The following is a 20,956-nucleotide window of genomic DNA, read 5'->3' as shown; positions in this document are numbered from 1 at the left end:
TGACCCTTCTACATGTATATATCTACAGTCTGTCCCTTCTACATGTATATCTCCACAGTCTGTCCCTTCTACATGTATATATCTACAGTCTGTCCCTTCTACATGTATATCTCCACAGTCTGACCCTTCTACATGTATATATCTACAGTCTGTCCCTTCTACATCTATATCTCTACAGTCTGTCCCTTCTACATGTATATCTCCACAGTCTGTCCCTTCTACATGTATATCTCCACAGTCTGTCCCTTCTACATGTATATATCTACAGTCTGTCCCTTCTACATCTATATCTCTACAGTCTGTCCCTTCTACATGTATATCTCCACAGTCTGTCCCTTCTACATGTATATCTCCACAGTCTGTCCCTTCTACATCTATATCTCCACACTCTGTCCCTTCTACATGTATATATCTACAGTCTGTCCCTTCTACATGTATATCTATACAGTCTGTCCCTTCTACATGTATATATCTACAGTCTGTCCCTTCTACATCTATATCTCCACACTCTGTCCCATCTACATGTATATCTCTACAGTCTGTCCCTTCTACATGTATATCTCCACAGTCTGTCCCTTCTACATGTATATCTCTACAGTCTGTCCCATCTACATGTATATCTCTACAGTCTGTCCCTTCTACATGTATATCTCCACACTCTGTCCCATCTACATGTATATATCTACAGTCTGTCCCTTCTACATCTATATCTCCACACTCTGTCCCATCTACATGTATATCTCTACAGTCTGTCCCTTCTACATGTATATCTCCACACTCTGTCCCATCTACATGTATATATCTACAGTCTGTCCCTTCTACATGTATATCTCCACACTCTGTCCCTTCTACATGTATATCTCTACAGTCTGTCCCTTCTACATGTATATCTCCACACTCTGTCCCTTCTACATGTATATCTCTACAGTCTGTCCCTTCTACATGTATATCTCTACAGTCTGTCCCTCCTACATGTATATCTCCACACTCTGTCCCTTCTACATGTATATCTCCACACTCTGTCCCTTCTACATGTATATCTCTCCAGTCTGTCCCTTCTACATGTATATCTCTACAGTCTGTCCCTCCTACATGTATATCTCCACACTCTGTCCCTTCTACATGTATATCTCTACAGTCTGTCCCTTCTACATGTATATCTCTCCAGTCTGTCCCTTCTACATGTATATCTCCACACTCTGTCCCTTCTACATGTATATCTCTCCAGTCTGTCCCTTCTACATGTATATCTCCACAGTCTGACCCTTCTACATGTATATCTCTCCAGTCTGTCCCTTCTACATGTATATCTCCACACTCTGTCCCTTCTACATGTATATATCTACAGTCTGTCCCTTCTACATGTATATCTCTACAGTCTGTCCCTTCTACATGTATATCTCCACACTCTGTCCCTTCTACATGTATATCTCCACACTCTGTCCCTTCTACATGTATATATCTACAGTCTGTCCCTTCTACATGTATATCTCTACAGTCTGTCCCTTCTACATGTATATCTCTACAGTCTGTCCCTCCTGTATATTTCTGATTCTACAGTCTGTCCCTTCTATATAGTTCTGATTCTACAGTCTGTCCCTTCTACATTTATATCTCTACAGTCTGTCCCTTCTACATGTATATCTCTACAGTCTGTCCCTTCTACATGTATATCTCCACAGTCTGTCCCTTCTACATGTATATATCTCCAGTCTGTCGTAAAACTAGAATGCTTTTCAGCCATAAACCTTCCACAGTCTGTCCCTTCTACATGTATATATCTACAGTCTGTCCCTTCTACATCTATATCTCTACAGTCTGTCCCTTCTACATGTATATCTCTACAGTTTGTCCCTTCTACATGTATATCTCTACAGTTTGTCCCTTCTACATCTATATCTCTACAGTCTGTCCCTTCTACATGTATATCTCTACAGTTTGTCCCTTCTACATCTATATCTCTACAGTCTGTCCCTTCTACATGTATATCTCTACAGTTTGTCCCTTCAGTCTGTGATATTAATATCTGAGTTTGAACTTGGGGTCTCCCTGGCTCTCCTGCAGGGGTAGCCTGTTGATCTGCAGCCAGAGAGACTCGTGCTGAGGAGTTTTAATAATACACACACACACACACACACACACACACACACACACACACACACACACACACACACACACACACACACACACACACACACACACACACACACACACACACACACACACACACACACACACTTTTTAAAGCTTTTACCACTTCATATTTAGTTTGCATTTTATAAATGTGCCGTATTTCCTTATAATTGTATCTCTTTTTAGATGTTTGTGATTTTAGTTTTTAAAGATTCCCCTCCTGTTGATTTTCACGCAGATCTCGCAGTAGGGCCTTACCTCGCGGAGGGGGCCTTACCTCGCGGAGGGGGCCTTACCTTGTGGAGGTGGCCTTACCTCGCGGAGGTGGCCTTACCTCGCGGAGGGGGCCTTACCTCGCGGAGGTGTCCTTACCTCGCGGAGGGGGCCTTACCTCGCGGAGGTGGCCTTACCTCGCGGAGGGGGCCTTACCTCGCGGAGGTGGCCTTACCTCGCGGAGGGGGCCTTACCTCGCGGAGGTGGCCTTACCTCGCGGAGGGGGCCTTACCTCGCGGAGGTGGCCTTACCTCGCGGATTGGGCCTTACCTCGCGGAGGGGGCCTTACCTCGCGGAGGGGGCCTTACCTCGCGGGGGGAGCCTCAACTGAGCCGCAAATGTGGCGTAACTGTGCGCTTATGCAGCGCAATTAGTGTAGGCGCGGCACAGTTTCGCCGCTGCGAGTCCCCCCCCCCCCCCGCCCCCCAAGTCGACGTTGCGACACAGAGGGCCTCATCATATGACTTTGCGTGGGGCCACAAGTTGGACATGGGGCATCTGTATTTAGAACAAAAGTGTCTCCTCTCCTCAGGACAGTGAGTCTGTGGACCTCTACCTGCAGGAGACCCTCTCCTCTCTGTTCCTTAGTGATGTCACCATTTTCCCAAAGTAAACAGTGCAGTAATTAGAGATGATTGACATGTGTCTCCTCTCCTCAGGACAGTGAGTCTGTGGACCTCTGCCTGCAGGAGATCCTCTCCTCTCTGTTTCCCCCCTATCACCTGACGGCCCCCGCCTTCCTGCCTCAGGTGAGCCGCGTGCTGCAGGGTCGTTACCATGGCGATGCCCTGAACTACCTGCTGAACTTCCTGTTGCCGGGCAAACAGCTGCTGGAGGATCTGAAGCAGCACGCCTGCGTGAGTATTATTATAAATATTATATACAGTATATTAATACCCCAGGTGCAGTACGAGGGTCTCCCCCTCCGGAGGTTAGGGTGGTATAACACCTGGAGGAGGTGTTATACCACCCTAAACTCTCTCCCCCCCAGGTGCAGTTTGAGGGCCTCCCCCTCCCCCCAGGTGTTATACCACCCTAACCTCTCCCCCTCCACCCCCAGGTGCAGTACGAGGGTCTCCCCCTCCGGAGGTTAGGGTGGTATAACACCTGGAGGAGGTGTTACACCCCCAGGTGCAGTACGAGGGTCTCCCCCTCCGGAGGTTAGAGTGGTATAACACCTGGAGGAGGTGTTATACCACCCTAAACTCTCTCCCCCCCAGGTGCAGTTTGAGGGCCTCCCCCTCCCCCCAGGTGTTATACCACCCTAACCTCTCCCCCTCCACCCCCAGGTGCAGTACGAGGGTCTCCCCCTCCGGAGGTTAGGGTGGTATAACACCTGGAGGAGGTGTTATACCACCCTAAACTCTCTCCCCCCCAGGTGCAGTTTGAGGGCCTCCCCCTCCCCCCAGGTGTTATACCACCCTAACCTCTCCCCCTCCACCCCCAGGTGCAGTACGAGGGTCTCCCCCTCCCCCCCGGCTGGCCCCTCTGCCTCCAGGAGAAAGTGGTGGTGCAGCTCAGCCCTCTGGATCTGAAGCTCCAACCGGGAGACTTCTACTTCCTGCTGTCTCCCCCCCCTCCGTCTTCCCCCCGCCACCCCCGCCTGCTCCTGGTGAGCGCCGCCCCCTGCAGGCTGCATGACGAACAGCAGGAGGAACAGCAGGAGGTGCAGGTAACTGCTGTTTCAATAGTTACTTTGCCTTGCCTTGTCTTACCTTACCTTGCCTTGTCTCATCTTGCCTTGTCTTGTCTTGTCTTACCTTGCCTTGTCTTGTCTTACATTGTCTTGCCTTGTCTTGTCTTGTCTTGTCTTGCCTTGCCTTGCCTTGTCTTACCTTACCTCGCCTTGTCTTGTCTTGCCTTGCCTTGTCTTACCTTACCTTACCTCACCTTGCCTTGTCTTGTCTTGCCTTGTCTTGTCTTGCCTTGCCTTGTCTTACCTTACCTCACCTTGCCTTGTCTTGTCTTGCCTTGTCTTGTCTTGTCTTGCCTTGCCTTGTCTTGCCTTGCCTTGTCTTACCTTACCTTGCCTTGTCTTGTCTTACCTTACCTCACCTTGCCTTGTCTTGTCTTGCCTTGTCTTGTCTTGCCTTGTCTTGTCTTGCCTTGCCTTGTCTTGCCTTGCCTTGCCTTACCTTGCCTTGCCTTGTCTTGTCTTACCTTACCTTGCCTTGCCTTGTCTTGTCTTGCCTTGTCTTTCCTTGCCTTGCCTTCCCTTGCCTTGTCTTACCTTACCTCGCCTTGCCTTGTCTTGTCTTGCCTTGTCTTGTCTTACATTGTCTTACCTTGCCTTACCTTGCCTTACCTTGCCTTGCCTTACCTTGTCTTACCTTGCCTTGCCTTACCTTACCTTACCTTACCTTGTCTTGTCTTACCTTGCCTTGTTTTGTCTTACCTTGTCTTGTCTTACCTTGTCTTACCTTGTCTTGTCTGGTCTTACCTTGCCTTACCTTGCCTTGTCTTGTCTTGTCTTACCTTACCTTGCCTTGCCTTGTCTTGTCTTGTCTTGTCTTGTCTTGCCTTGCCTTGTCTTGTCTTGTCTTGTCTTGTCTTGTCTTACTTTGCCTTGCCTTGCCTTGTCTTGTCTGGTCTTACCTTGTCTTGTCTTGCCTTACCTTGCCTTGTCTTGTCTGGTCTTACCTTGTCTTGTCTTACCTTACCTTGTCTTGTTTTACCTTACCTTGCCTTGTCTTGTCTTACCTTGTCTTACCTTACCTTGTCTTGTTTTACCTTACCTTGTCTTGTTTTACCTTACCTTGCCTTGTCTTGTCTTACCTTGTCTTACCTTACCTTGTCTTGTCTTACCTTACCTTACCTTGTCTTGTCTTGTCTTACCTTGTCTTACCTTACCTTGTCTTGCCTTACCTTGCCTTACCTTGTCTTGTCTTACCTTACCTTGCCTTACCTTACCTTTCCTTGCCTTGCCTTATCTTACCTTGTCTTGCCTTATCTTACCTTGCCTTGCCTTGCCTTGCCTTACCTTTTCTTACCTTGCCTTGTCTTGCCTTGCCTTGCCTTACCTTGTCTTACCTTGTCTTGCCTTACCTTACCTTGTCTTGTCTTACCTTACCTTACCTTACCTTGTCTTACCTTGCCTTGCCTTACCTTTTCTTACCTTTTCTTACCTTGCCTTGTCTTGCCTTGCCTTGCCTTACCTTGTCTTACCTTGCCTTGCCTTGCCTTACCTTGTCTTACCTTGTCTTGCCTTACCTTACCTTGCCTTGCCTTACCTTTTCTTACCTTACCTTGTCTTACCTTGCCTTGCCTTACCTTTTCTTACCTTGTCTTGCCTTGCCTTACCTTGCCTTACCTTACCTTGTCTTACCTTGTCTTACCTTGTCTTGCCTTACCTTGCCTTACCTTGTCTTACCTTTCCTTGCCTTGCCTTACCTTGTCTTACCTTGTCTTACCTTGCCTTGTCTTGCCTTGCCTTGTCTCACCTTGTCTTACCTTGTCTTACCTTGTCTTGCCTTGCCTTACCTTGCCTTACCTTACCTTGCCTTGCCTTGCCTTACCTTGTCTTACCTTGTCTTGCCTTGCCTTGCCTTGTCTTACCTTACCTTGCCTTGCCTTGCCTTACCTTGTCTTGCCTTGTCTTACCTTGTCTTGCCTTGCCTTACCTTGCCTTACCTTACCTTGCCTTGCCTTGCCTTGCCTTACCTTACCTTGTCTTGTCTTGCCTTGCCTTGCCTTGCCTTGCCTTGCCTTGCCTTGCCTTACCTTGTCTTACCTTGCCTTACCTTACCTTGTCTTGTCTTGTCTTACCTTACCTTGTCTTACCTTGTCTTACCTTGCCTTGCCTTTCCTTACCTTGTCTTACCTTGTCTTACCTTGTCTTACCTTGCCTTGCCTTACCTTACCTTGTCTTGTCTTACCTTACCTTACCTTGTCTTACCTTGCCTTGTCTTGTCTCATCTTGTCTTCTCTACCTCAGGTAGAGCATCTGCTTAGCATGGAGTGGCTGGACTCAGTGAACAGAAGGAGAGGAGCTCCTCCCCTGCAGCGCCTCCTTCTGGCCACCGGGGGTGACGTGTTCAGGCTCCCCTGGGAGGACCTGGTGTTCCCACAGTACATCAGCCAATCAGCAGCCAGCAGCCAGAGGAAGACTGGAGACATCGGCCAATCAGCAGCCAGCAGCCAGGGGAAGACCGGAGACATCGGCCAATCAGAGTCAGAGGGGGAGGAGTCCGAGGGGGAGTATGTGGAGCTGAAGGAAGAGCCCCTCCCCCGTTTCTCCCCTCAGAAAGGATCCTTAACGCAGAGCATCAGCCTGCAGCACCGAGCACACACACTCCACAGCACACACATACCTCACAACACACACTCTGCTGCACACACACTCCACAACACACCTGTACACACACCTCACAACACACACTCTGCTGCACCAACACTCCACAACACACCTGTACACACACCTCACGACACACCCTCTGCTGCTGCTTCACACACATCTTTCCATAGGCACAAGCTCACTGCTGCACACACACACCAAAACACCCACATACACTCCAATGCTGCTACACACACACTTAACAACAGTCAAACACTAGCTGCTGCACACACACTTCACTATCACACACACACTGCTGAACACCCACACAAAAACACTCACACACACTTTGATGCTGCTGCACACACACCTCAGCCCCCTCACACACACACTGCTGCACACACACCTCAGCCCCCTCACACACACACTGCTGCACACACACCTCAGCCCCCTCACACATACACTGCTGCACACACACCTCAGCCCCCTCACACACACACTGCTGCACACACACCTCAGCCCCCTCACACACACACTGCTGCACACACACCTCAGCCCCCTCACACATACACTGCTGCACACACACCTCAGCCCCCTCACACATACACTGCTGCACACACACCTCAGCCCTCTCTCACATACACTGCTGCACACACACCTCAGCCCCCTCACACATACACTGCTGCACACACACCTCAGCCCCCTCACACACACACTGCTGCACACACACCTCAGCCCCCTCACACATACACTGCTGCACACACACCTCAGCCCTCTCTCACATACACTGCTGCACACACACCTCAGCCCCCTCACACATACACTGCTGCACACACACCTCAGCCCCCTCACACACACACTGCTGCACACACATCTCAGCCCTCTCTCACATACACTGCTGCACACACACCTCAGCCCCCTCACACACACACTGCTGCACACACACCTCAGCCCCCTCACACACACACTGCTGCACACACACCTCAGCCCTCTCTCACATACACTGCTGCACACACACCTCAGCCCCCTCACACACACACTGCTGCACACACACCTCAGCCCTCTCTCACATACACTGCTGCACACACACCTCAGCCCCCTCACACACACACTGCTGCACACACACCTCAGCCCTCTCTCACATACACTGCTGCACACACACCTCAGCCCCCTCACACACACACTGCTGCACACACACCTCAGCCCCCTCACACACACACTGCTGCACACACACCTCAGCCCCCTCACACATACACTGCTGCACACACACCTCAGCCCCCTCACACACACACTGCTGCACACACACCTCAGCCCTCTCTCACATACACTGCTGCACACACACCTCAGCCCCCTCACACACACACTGCTGCACACACACCTCAGCCCTCTCTCACATACACTGCTGCACACACACCTCAGCCCCCTCACACACACACTGCTGCACACACACCTCAGCCCCCTCACACACACACTGCTGCACACACACCTCAGCCCCCTCACACATACACTGCTGCACACACACCTCAGCCCTCTCTCACATACACTGCTGCACACACACCTCAGCCCCCTCACACACACACTGCTGCACACACACCTCAGCCCTCTCTCACATACACTGCTGCACACACACCTCAGCCCCCTCACACACACACTGCTGCACACACACCTCAGCCCCCTCACACACACACTGCTGCACACACACCTCAGCCCCCTCACACACACACTGCTGCACACACACCCCAGCCCTCTCACACACACTCCTCACACACTGATTTGTGCTCCCGGCTCCTCGAGGAGGTCTTCCTCACCCCCCCCTCCTCCTCATCCTCCTTCAGTGTGACTTCACAGAAGCCAATAGGAGGTGAGGACTCTTATTCTGAAAATCACTCGGTTCAAACACTCCTTCAGGACTCTTATTCTGAAAGAGACTCGGTACCAACACTAACCAAGGACTCTTATTCTGGAAGAGACTTGGTACAAACACTCCTTCAGAACTCTTATTCTGAAAGAGACTCGGTACCAACACTAACCAAGGACTCTTATTCTGAACAAGACTCGGTTCAAACACTCCTTCAGGACTCTTATTCTGAAAGAGACTCAGTACAAGCACTTCCTGAGGACTCTTATTCTGGAAGAGACTTGGTACAAACACTCCTTCAGAACTCTTATTCTGAAAGAGACTCGGTACCAGCACTAACCAAGGACTCTTATTCTGAAAGAGACTCGGTACAAACACTTCCTGAGGACTCTTATTCTGGAAGAGACTTGGTACAAACACTCCTTCAGAACTCTTATTCTGAAAGAGACTCGGTACCAGCACTAACCAAGGACTCTTATTCTGAAAGAGACTCGGTACAAACACTTCCTGAGGATTCTTATTCTGAAAGAGACTCAGTACAAACACTTCCTGAGGACTCTTATTCTGAACAAGACTCGGTACAAACACTTCCTGAGGACTCTTATTCTGAACAAGACTCGGTACAAACACTTCCTGAGGACTCTTATTCTGAAAGAGACTCGGTACAAACACTTCCTGAGGACTCTTATTCTGAACAAGACTCGGTACAAACACTTCCTGAGGACTCTTATTCTGAAAGAGACTCGGTACAAACACTCCTTCAGGACTCTTATTCTGAAAGAGACTCGGTACAAACACTTCCTGAGGACTCTTATTCTGAACAAGACTCGGTACAAACACTACCTGAGGACTCTTATTCTGAAAAAGACTCGGTACAAACAGTCCTTCAGGACTCTTATTCTGAAAGAGACTCGGTACAAACAGTCCTTCAGGACTCTTATTCTGAAAGAGACTCGGTACAAACACTTCCTGAGGACTCTTATTCTGAACAAGACTCGGTACAAACACTACCTGAGGACTCTTATTCTGAAAAAGACTCGGTACAAACACTTCCTGAGGACTCTTATTCTGAAAGAGACTCGGTACAAACACTTCCTGAGGACTCTTATTCTGAAAAAGACTCGGTACAAGCACTTCCTGAGGACTCTTATTCTGAAAAAGACTCGGTACAAACAGTCCTTCAGGACTCTTATTCTGAAAGAGACTCGGTACAAACACTCCTTCAGGACTCTTATTCTGAAAGAGACTCGGTACAAGCACTTCCTGAGGACTCTTATTCTGAAAGAGACTCGGTACAAACACTCCTTCAGGACTCTTATTCTGAAAGAGACTCGGTACAAGCACTTCCTGAGGACTCTTATTCTGAAAGAGACTCGGTACAAACACTTCCTGAGGACTCTTATTCTGAAAAAGACTCGGTACAAACACTACCTGAGGACTCTTATTCTGAAAGAGACTCGGTACAAACAGTCCTTCAGGACTCTTATTCTGAAAGAGACTCGGTACAAGCACTTCCTGAGGACTCTTATTCTGAAAGAGACTCGGTACAAACACTCCTTCAGGACTCTTATTCTGAAAGAGACTCGGTACAAGCACTTCCTGAGGACTCTTATTCTGAAAGAGACTCGGTACAAACACTTCCTGAGGACTCTTATTCTGAAAAAGACTCGGTACCAACACTTCCTGAGGACTCTTATTCTGAAAGGGACTCGGTACCTACACTTCCTGAGGACTCTTATTCTGAAAGGGACTCGGTACCCACACTTCCTGAGGACTCTTATTCTGAAAGGGACTCGGTACCCACACTTCCTGAGGACTCTTATTCTGAAAGGGACTCTGTACCAACACTTCCTGAGGACTCTTATTCTGAAAGGGACTCGGTACCCACACTTCCTGAGGACTCTTATTCTGAAAGGGACTCGGTACCCACACTTCCTGAGGACTCTTATTCTGAAAGGGACTCTGTACCAACACTTTCTGAGGAGTTCAACACACCAGCGATGGATTGTAAACGTGAGGAGCCTGAAGATAGACAGGAAGTGAAGGAGGAGGAAGAGGAGAAGGATGAAGAGGAGGAGCTTGGTGGAGGAAGAGCTGCAGAGCTTCAGACTGAAGGTACACAAACGTTTCTCCTCCATTTCTGTTTTTCCTCCTGCTTTCATCCCAAACACATCCTCATTTATCACCTCCTCCTCTTCCTCCTCTTCCTGCTCTGATTGGCTGAACTAGTTCTCCTCTTCCTCCCTTTTAACCTCCCTCCTCCATGACCTCCTCTCGCACTTCCTGTTAGTGTCAGGTTCTCTCCTGTGATCATCTGATGTAAGAACTGGGAGGAATTGCACGCTAAGCTAACTGGTTACCTTTAGCATTTTCCAACCAGGACCCGTGTTTACCTGGTTACTGGGAACAAGAGTTTGTATTGGTCCGATTCAGCTCATTTAGCCCCTCCTCCTACTTCCTGTTCTAGCTGAAACAGTCTTAGTTATTCGGTTATGGCTAGAAAGGATCCGTCTTGTGTAAAACTCTCGCGAGAGTTTGCAAGTCACGTGGCTGAATGTTTACGTTGACAGGCAGCCTTTCAGTTACGATCATTAACATCAGTGGGCCACAGCCAATGATGGTGAGAAGCTAAACTATCTATTAATAATGACAGGGAGTGTGATTGTTGAAATAGGGTGTTAGCGGTCTTGCTGCTGTTCAAAGAAGAATGACAACACTGTAGATCACCAACACTATGGTTTATTTTTTATTCACAGGCAAGTCAACGTTGTTGCAGTAAAAGTCCCAAGATAGCTCCTGGTGCAATAAAATGTTCCTTTCAGTGTTTCTCTATTAATATTGCTGCTGCATTAATGTGTATGTTGCATGTTACTGCTGTAGATGTGTTTCCGAGCCGCTCCGATTACAACGAGAGTTACAACGAGAACGTGACATCATATTTACACAAGACGGATCCTTTCTAGCCATAACCTAGTTCTCTTGGTTTAGCATTAGCAACACGGTAAAAGGAAGTATCTTTCTAACAAGCTAGCTAACGTTCACTATCTAACTGGTTCGCTAGGTTACGTTAAGTACCTTTCTAACAAGCTAGCTAACGCTCACCATCTAACTGGTTAGCTAGGTTACGTTAAGTACCTTTCTAACAAGCTAGCTAACGCTCACCATCTAACTGGTTAGCTAGGTTACGTTAAGTACCTTTCTAACAAGCTAGCTAACGCTCACCATCTAACTGGTTAGCTAGGTTACGTTAAGTACCTTTCTAACAAGCTAGATAACGTTCACTATCTAACTGGTTAGCTAGGTTACGTTAAGTACCTTTCTAACAAGCTAGATAACGTTCACCATCTAACTGGTTAGCTAGGTTACGTTAAGTACCTTTCTAACAAGCTAGCTAACGCTCACCATCTAACTGGTTAGCTAGGTTACGTTAAGTACCTTTCTAACAAGCTAGCTAACGCTCACCATCTAACTGGTTAGCTAGGTTACGTTAAGTACCTTTCTAACAAGCTAGATAACGTTCACTATCTAACTGGTTAGCTAGGTTACGTTAAGTACCTTTCTAACAAGCTAGATAACGTTCACTATCTAACTGGTTAGCTATGTTACGTTAAGTACCTTTCTAACAAGCTAGATAATGTTCACTATCTAACTGGTTAGCTATGTTACGTTAAGTACCTTTCTAACAAGCTAGCTATCGTTCACCATCTAACTGGTTAGCTATGTTACGTTAAGTACCTTTCTAACAAGCTAGATAACGTTCACTATCTAACTGGTTAGCTATGTTACGTTAAGTACCTTTCTAACAAGCTAGATAACGTTCACCATCTAACTGGTTAGCTATGTTACGTTAAGTACCTTTCTAACAAGCTAGATAACGTTCACCATCTAACTGGTTAGCTATGTTACGTTAAGTACCTTTCTAACAAGCTAGCTATCGTTCACCATCTAACTGGTTAGCTATGTTACGTTAAGTACCTTTCTAACAAGCTAGATAACGTTCACTATCTAACTGGTTAGCTATGTTACGTTAAGTACCTTTCTAACAAGCTAGCTATCGTTCACCATCTAACTGGTTAGCTAGGTTACGTTAAGTACCTTTCTAACAAACTAGCTATCGTTCACCATCTAACTGGTTAGCTAGGTTACGTTAAGTACCTTTTTTAACAAGCTAGATAACGTTCACTATCTAACTGGTTAGCTAGGTTGCGTTAAGTACCTTTCTATCAAGATAGCTAACGTTCACTATCTAACTGGTTAGCTAGGTTACGTTAAGTACCTTTGTAACAAGCTAGATAACGTTCACTATCTAACTGTTTAGCTAGGTTGCGTTAAGTACCTTTCTAACAAGCTAGCTAACGTTCACTATCTAACTGGTTAGCTAGGTTGCGTTAAGTACCTTTGTAACAAGCTAGATAACTTTCACTATCTAACTGTTTAGCTAGGTTGCGTTAAGTACCTTTCTATCAAGGTAGCTAACGTTCACTATCCAACTAGTTACCTCGCTTACGTTTATTACATGTCTTACTAGTTACCTCACTTACGTTAAGTACCTTTCTAACAACTAGCTAACGTTCATTTTTTTATGGCGCATTTCCACTACAGCGCGGTTTAAGCGTGCCGTGCCCGGCCCGTTTTTGGTTGCGTGTCCACTAGTGTTGTCACGATACCAACATTTTGGTTTCGATACCGATACCAAGTCAAGAATTGCGATTCCGATTCTTTTTCGATACTTTTCTTTAAAAAAAAGGGAAACAGTCTTAAATGTAATTATTGTGCTTTATTTCAGACCAGAACCATAACACAAACTTTTAAACAATGAGAAAAATAAACAAAATAAATGACAAGAATTCGTATTAAATCAAATTAAGCATCATCTCAAACAACTTTTTTGTTTTATAAAATATAATTTTTTTATATTTTATTAACATGTACATGTCATGTAACAGTAATATAAATAATTATTGACAAAATGTATATTGCAGATGTTAGCCACATTGGTAAATTAGCTAAAAAGATAGCCATATTAGACAGTTATCATTGCCATTAATTGCCTCGTCAAACTACGAAAACGTTCGTTTGTCACAAAATAAATTTCACTTGTTTGACTTAGATTTGAGGGCAGGGGCTTGAGCATGATGTAATTATGTTATCTATCACATTCGCTAACCTGTCTGTCTTTAAACAGCTCTGGATGCCGGTCGGCGAGGTGCTTAGCCAGGTTTGATGTGTTGGCTCCCTTGGTTTGCAAGGATCTAAAACATTTCTCACCGGAGTACTTTTCCCCGTCATTCTTAAAGTACCGATACTAATGAAATGAAGGAATCGTACCGTTTTTAACGGCAGGGTATCGCGGTACCTTTCAAGTATCGGTACACCGTGCAACACTAGTGTCCACTAGGCGTAGTTCCAGGTTAGCGGGTAATCTTTCACAGTTTTCTGGCTCTCCAAAATCGAGGTTGTTTCCGTGCCAACAACCGGGCTGAGTATTCTAAACTAGTGAGAGAATCGCTGGCAACTAAAACAAGATGAACATATTTGACCGTGATTTAATTGTAATACACGTTTCTAAATGATGCCGAAGTAACAACATACTGATACCGGATAGTAAAAACCATGAATTAAAGCTTTGACCAGTCTGCAGACAGACGGCAGGAGAAAAACTTTTTAAAATGCATGTTGTCTGAATGGAGATCGGCTAAGCTAACGCAGTATATGCTCCGACCGTCCACACTCATAACAACGGCCTACAGACAGAAACAAACCAGAGACTGTATTCTCCATGACACAGACAGTCTGTGGTTTGGACTTGTTTCACTTCTGTCTAGTTTCTGAACAGATATGAGGAGCTGTGAGCTCTGAGGCTAACAGCTAAAGGCTGATGTTGGTTTTGTGTTTCGCATTGAAGATGACGTCACGGCTCCGCCTACACTGCGTTACTATAGTTACTGCCCCAGCTACTAAACTGTATTGGAAACGCAGCACAAAGTGAGCCTGGCCTAACGAGGCCTAGCCATACCGTACTAAGCCATGCAAGGCCCTGCAGTGGAAATGCGCCATAAGTGGTTAGCTAGGTTGCATTAAGTACCTTTCTAACTAGTTAGCGAGCGAATGTTAGCTATCTAGCTAGCTATCTTTTAATTAGTGTCTAGTTCATTTGAATATGAATTATTATGTGACCCTCTGGTTTGACTGAAAGTGATCAGATATTTGGTCATCTAAATAGTTAGAGGTAAAGGTGCATACAGTTGTTGATGCCATGCTCTTTAACAGCAAGAACCAACATGTTAGTTCAGGTTGAATGTTGAAGCTAACTAGTTATCGAGATATTAATGTTTGGATTAATTTATGATTTAAAAAAGTGTCGGCTGAATAAGAAGACACATAAAAATCAGAAAGACATTTCAAATATTCAGATTTGTGTCCTTAATAACCTTATTATCATACTGAGGAGTGCAGTATGAGTGAAGTGTGTCTCCTCTCTCAACAGACCTCAGCCCTGCTGGTCCCAGTCCAACAGAACCAGAACCATCTGCAGCCTCAGTGCCAGTGCAGACCTCCCAGTGCAGTTTCTACAGCGAGCTGCTGAGGTCTGCTGCTGTCTGTCTGCCAGGTGAGAGGGACCTCCAGAACCAGGTTCAGAACCAGTTTCAGAACCAGGTTCAGAGCCTGGTTCAGATCCAGGTTCAGAGCCAGGTTCAGAACCAGATTCAGAACCAGATTCAGAACCAGGTTCAGAGCCAGTTTCAGAGCCAGGTTCAGAACCAGATTCAGAACCAGGTTCAGAACCAGATTCAGAACCAGGTTCAGAGCCTGGTTCAGATCCAGGTTCAGAGCAAGGTTCAGAGCCAGGTTCAGAACCAGATTCAGAACCAGATTCAGAACCAGGTTCAGAGCGTGGTTCAGAGCCAGTTTCAGAGCCAGTTTCAGAACCAGATTCAGAACCAGGTTCAGAACCAGGTTCAGAACCAGATTCAGAACCAGGTTCAGAGCCTGGTTCAGAGCCAGGTTCAGAGCCAGGTTCAGAGCCAGGTTCAGAACCAGATTCAGAACCAGGTTCAGAGCCAGGTTCAGAGCCAGATTCAGAACCAGGTTCAGAGCCAGTTTCAGAGCCTGGTTCAGAGCCTGGTTCAGAGCCAGGTTCAGAGCCAGAACCTAATGTTAGGCTTCACTGAAGCTGCTCTTATATTTAATAACAAATAGAGTTAACCCCGCTCCAGACCCTGTGCAGTATGTATGATATCTGTTGAGTCCGGATGTTTCCTGAATGCATCGTGTTGTGTTCAGGTTCCAGAGACCGCAGTGGTCGTGCTCTGCTGACGGTCTGCACCCTGAACCCCGTCTGGAGCCTCTGTGACCCCAAAGATCTGCTGAGACTGCTGCTGTACTACACCTCCACCCTCAGGTAACTACACCTTTACTACACCTCCACCCTCAGGTAACTACACCTATACTACACCTCCACCCTCAGATAACTGACCTCCACCCTCAGGTAACTGACCTCCACACTCAGGTAACCACATCTTTACTACACCTCCACCCTCAGGTAACTGACCTCCACACTCAGGTAACTGACCTCCACACTCAGGTAACTGACCTCCACACTCAGGTAACCACATCTTTACTACACCTCCACCCTCAGGTAACTACACCTTTACTACACCTCCACTCTCAGGTAACTGACCTCCACCCTCAGGTAACTACACCGCACTGTTTACTCCCTGTCTGACATCACTTCCTGTCTGAACAGGAAGCAGGGGTCAGTGTTGGGGCTAACGGTGGTGGTGGACGCCCGCAGAGCAGCTCCTAACCCCATCCTGTTCTCCAGCCTGAGGTCACTAAAGGTCAGACACACACACACACACACACACACACACACACACACACACACACACACACACACACACGCCCTGGTGAAGATGGCCGCATTGTCTTTTGGCCCCTCTCCAACTTTGCCCTTTTTCGTATTTTGTGCGTGTTTATTTACTTTTTGCCGTTTTACTTTTAACATGGTTCGCAACATGCAAGCCGACCGCACCAACTCTGCTATACAATATATCAGAGAGGAACTTCTTCACATCCGAAACTTCTCGGACAATAACCCACCGATAGACAATGGAGATTGGCCATGGCTACCTGTTGCTGTCCTACCTAAGAGACGCAGGAAGACCAAGCGAGGGTCCCGCGCCGGGCTGCTGGTCCGACTGAGGAAATGAGAAAACCGCCCCCCTCTTCCGAGTATTCTTCTGGCTAATGTTCAGTCCATTGAAAATAAGCTAGAAGAACTCAGAAGTCGGATTGCTTTTCAACGGGACATTAAGAACTGTAACGTGTTAATTCTCACTGAGACTTGGCTCAACCCCGCTATCCCGGACTCCGCCATTGTTCCTGACGGATTCACTATTTTTCGTCAGGACCGGACTGGTAACTCGGGGAAAAGTAAAGGAGGCGGTGTGTTTGTAATGACTGATTACAACTGGTGCACAGATGTGAGGATTATTTCTTCTGACTGTTCCGCTCATTTAGAGCACCTCATGATATCATGCCGGGCTTTTCACCTGCAGAGAGAATTCACATCTGTCGTGATAACAGCTGTGAATATTCCACCGCTCGCCGACAACAACACGGCACTCAATCAGCTGGTTGGGATTATCAACAAGACCAAGACTTCACGGCCAGAGGCGGCGTTCCTTGTGGCCGGGGATTTTAACACCGCCAACATGAAGAAGGTCCTGCCAAACTACTACCAACACATCAGCTGCCCGACGCGCGGGGGAAACATACTGGACCATGTTTATTCCCCTTTCAAACATGGATATAAAGCTCTCCCTCGCCCTCCCTTTGGCAAATCAGACCACATCTCTCTGCTGCTGCTGCTGCTGCTGCTGCTGCTGCTTGCTGCTGCTGCTGCTGCTGCTGCTGCTGCTGCTGTCTGCTGCTGCTGCTGCTGCTGCTGTCTGCTGCTGCTGTCTGCTGCTGCTGCTGCTGCTGCTGCTGCTGCTGCTGCTGGCTGCTGCTGCTGCTGCTGCTGCTGCTGCCTGCTGCTGCTGCTGCTGCTGCTGGCTGCTGCTGCTGGCTGCTGCTGCTGGCTGCTGCTGCTGCTGTCTACTGCTGCTGCTGCTGCTGCTGCTGCTGCTGCTGCTGCTACTGCTGTCTACTGCTGCTGCTGCTGCTGCTGCTGCTGCTGTCTACTGCTGCTGCTGCTGTCTACTGCTGCTGCTGCTGCTGCTGCTGCTGTCTGCTGCTGCTGCTGCTGCTGCTGCTGCTGCTGCTGCTGCTGTCTACTGCTGCTGCTGCTGCTGCTGTCTGCTGCTGCTGCTGCTGTCTGCTGCTGCTGCTGCTGCTGCTGCTGCTGCTGTCTGCTGCTGCTGCTGCTGCTGCTGCTGCTGCTGCTGTCTACTGCTGCTGCTGCTGCTGCTGCTGCTGCTGCTGCTGCTGTCTACTGCTGCTGCTGCTGCTGCTGCTGCTGTCTGCTGCTGCTGTCTGCTGCTGCTGCTGCTGCTGCTGCTGCTGCTGGCTGCTGCTGCTGTTGTCTGCTGCTGCTGCTGCTGCTGCTGCTGCTGCTGCTGTCTACTGCTGCTGTCTGCTGCTGCTGCTGCTGCTGCTGTTGCTGCTGCTGCTGCTGCTGCTGCTGCTGCTGCTGTCTACTGCTGCTGTCTGCTGCTGCTGCTGTTGTCTGCTGCTGCTGCTGCTGTCTGCTGCTGCTGTCTGCTGCTGCTGCTGCTGCTGCTGCTGCTGCTGCTGCTGCCTGCTGCTGCTGCTGGCTGCTGCTGCTGCTGCTGTCTACTGCTGCTGCTGCTGCTGCTGCTGCTGCTGCTGCTGCTGCTACTGCTGTCTACTGCTGCTGCTGCTGCTGCTGCTGCTACTGCTACTGCTGCTACTGCTGTCTACTACTGCTGCTGCTGCTGCTGCTGCTGCTACTGCTGCTACTGCTGTCTACTGCTGCTGCTGCTGCTGCTGCTGCTGCTGCTGCTGCTACTGCTGCTACTGCTGTCTACTACTGCTGCTGCTGCTGCTGCTGCTGCTGGCTGCTGCTGCTGCTGCTGCTACTGCTGCTACTGCTGTCTGCTGCTGCCTGCTGCTGCTGCTGGCTGCTGCTGCTGCCTGCTGCTGCTGCTGCTGCTGCTGCTGCTGCTGCTGCTGCTGCTGCTGGCTGCTGCTGGCTGCTACTGCTGTCTACTACTGCTGCTGCTGCTGCTGCCTGCTGCTGCTGCTACTGTCTGCTGCTGCTGCTGCTGCTGCTGCTGCTGCTGCTGCTACTGCTGCTGGCTGCTGCTACTGCTGCTACTGCTGTCTACTGCTGCTGCTGCTACTGTCTGCTGCTGCTGCTGCTGCTGCTGCTGCTGCTGCTACTGTCTGCTGCTGCTGCTGCTACTGTCTGCTGCTGCTACTGTCTGCTGCTGCTGCTGCTGCTGCTACTGTCTGCTGCTGCTACTGTCTGCTGCTGCTACTGTCTGCTGCTGCTGCTGCTACTGCTGCTGCTGCTGCTGCTACTACTGCTGCTGCTGCCTGCTGCTGCCTGCTTACAAGCAGAAACTTAAACGGGACATACCGGAAACAAGGATTGTACATCGATGGAGTGAGGAGTCAGATTCAGCACTGCAGGATTGCTTCGCATCTACGGAGTGGAGTGTGTTTGAGGACAACAACATCAACACACACATGGACACGGTCATCTGCTACATTGGGAAATGCATCGATGACGTGGTACCGAAGGTTTCTGTACGAACATTCCCAAATCAAAAGCCCTGGGTAAACGGCGAGGTGCGTGGCAAGCTGGAGGTTTGGAGGAGTACAGGAAATCTAAATCTGATCTCCGGAGAGCAATCAGCAGCGCAAAGAGACAGTACAAAGAGAAGGTGGAGTCTGACTTCAAAGGCTGTAACACCCGGAACATGTGGGCGGGACTAGGAACAATGATAGACTACAAAGGAGCAACTCTGGCAGTGCGGGTGGGAAACATCACATCCTCCACCCTGACCCTCAACACCGGAGCCCCTCAAGGCTGCGTGCTCAGCCCTCTCCTCTACTCCCTGTTCACACGACTGCGTGGCCACACACAGGTCCAACACCATCGTGAAGTTTGCTGACGACACGACCGTCATCGGCCAGATCACCGACGGCGACGAGACGGCGACAGAGAGGAGGTCGGAAAACCTGACCTCTTGGTGCCAGGATAACAACCTCCATCTCAACGTCAGCAAAACCAAGGAGCTCATTGTGGATTACAGGAAGCAGCAGACTCATCACTGAGGACCTGACATGGACTCTTCACTGAGGACCTGACATGGACTCTTCACTGAGGACCTGACATGGACTCATCACTGAGGACCTGACATGGACTCTTCACTGAGGACCTGACATGGACTCTTCACTGAGGACCTGACATGGACTCATCACTGAGGACCTGACATGGACTCTTCACTGAGGACCTGACATGGAGTCATCACTGAGGACCTGACATGGACTCATCACTGAGGACCTGACATGGACTCATCACTGAGGAACTGACATGGACTCATCACTGAGGACCTGACATGGACTCCTCACTGAGGACCTGACATGGACTCATCACTGAGGACCTGACATGGACTCATCACTGAGGACCTGACATGGACTCATCACTGAGGACCTGACATGGACTCATCACTGAGGACCTGACATGGACTCATCACTGAGGACCTGACATGGACTCTTCACTGAGGATCTGACATGGACTCTTCACTGAGGACCTGCCATGGACTCTTCACTGAGGACCTGACATGGACTCATCACTGAGGACCTGACATGGACTCATCACTGAGGATCTGACATGGACTCATCACTGAGGACCTGACATGGACTCTTCACTGAGGACCTGACATGGACTCATCACTGAGGACCTGACATGGACTCATCACTGAGGACCTGACATGGACTCTTCACTGAGGACCTGACATGGACTCTTCACTGAGGACCTGACTCATCACTGAGGACCTGACATGGACTCTTCACTGAGGACCTGACATGGACTCTTCACTGAGGACCTGACATGGACTCTTCACTGAGGACCTGACTCATGACTGAGGACCTGACATGGACTCTTCACTGAGGACCTGACATGGACTCATCACTGAGGACCTGACATGGACTCATCACTGAGGACCTGACATGGATTCTTCACTGAGGACCTGACTCATCACTGAGGACCTGACATGGACTCTTCACTGAGGACCTGACATGGACTCATCACTGAGGACCTGACTCATCACTGAGGACCTGACTCTTCACTGAGGACCTGACTCATCACTGAGGACCTGACTCTTCACTGAGGACCTGACATATCACTGAGGACCTGACATGGACTCTTCACTGAGGACCTTACTCATCACTGAGAACCTGACATGGACTCTTCACTGAGGACCTTACTCATCACTGAGAAC

The 20,956-nt window shown here is 48.7% G+C and overlaps 1 protein-coding gene across 1 annotated transcript in view; it reads left to right on the top strand.

The window, feature by feature from the left end:
• Positions 1–20,956, top strand: part of LOC307027941 (uncharacterized protein) — a 99,476-nt gene that overhangs the window by 35,476 nt on the left and 43,044 nt on the right. Inside the window, exons 3-9 of the mRNA XM_079662635.1 lie at positions 3,066–3,263; positions 3,854–4,078; positions 6,341–7,519; positions 8,297–10,652; positions 15,025–15,147; positions 15,822–15,939; positions 16,285–16,378. Coding sequence (XP_079518761.1) covers positions 3,066–3,263; positions 3,854–4,078; positions 6,341–7,519; positions 8,297–10,652; positions 15,025–15,147; positions 15,822–15,939; positions 16,285–16,378 — 4,293 coding nt within the window. The remainder of the gene's footprint in view (positions 1–3,065; positions 3,264–3,853; positions 4,079–6,340; positions 7,520–8,296; positions 10,653–15,024; positions 15,148–15,821; positions 15,940–16,284; positions 16,379–20,956) is intronic.

This window comes from Notothenia rossii, assembly GCF_949606895.1.
Source record: "Notothenia rossii genome assembly, chromosome: 2".
Taxonomy (NCBI): Eukaryota; Metazoa; Chordata; class Actinopteri; order Perciformes; family Nototheniidae; genus Notothenia; species Notothenia rossii.
Note: the sequence above shows the minus strand (reverse complement) of the source record. Positions and strands in the feature narration are given on the sequence as shown.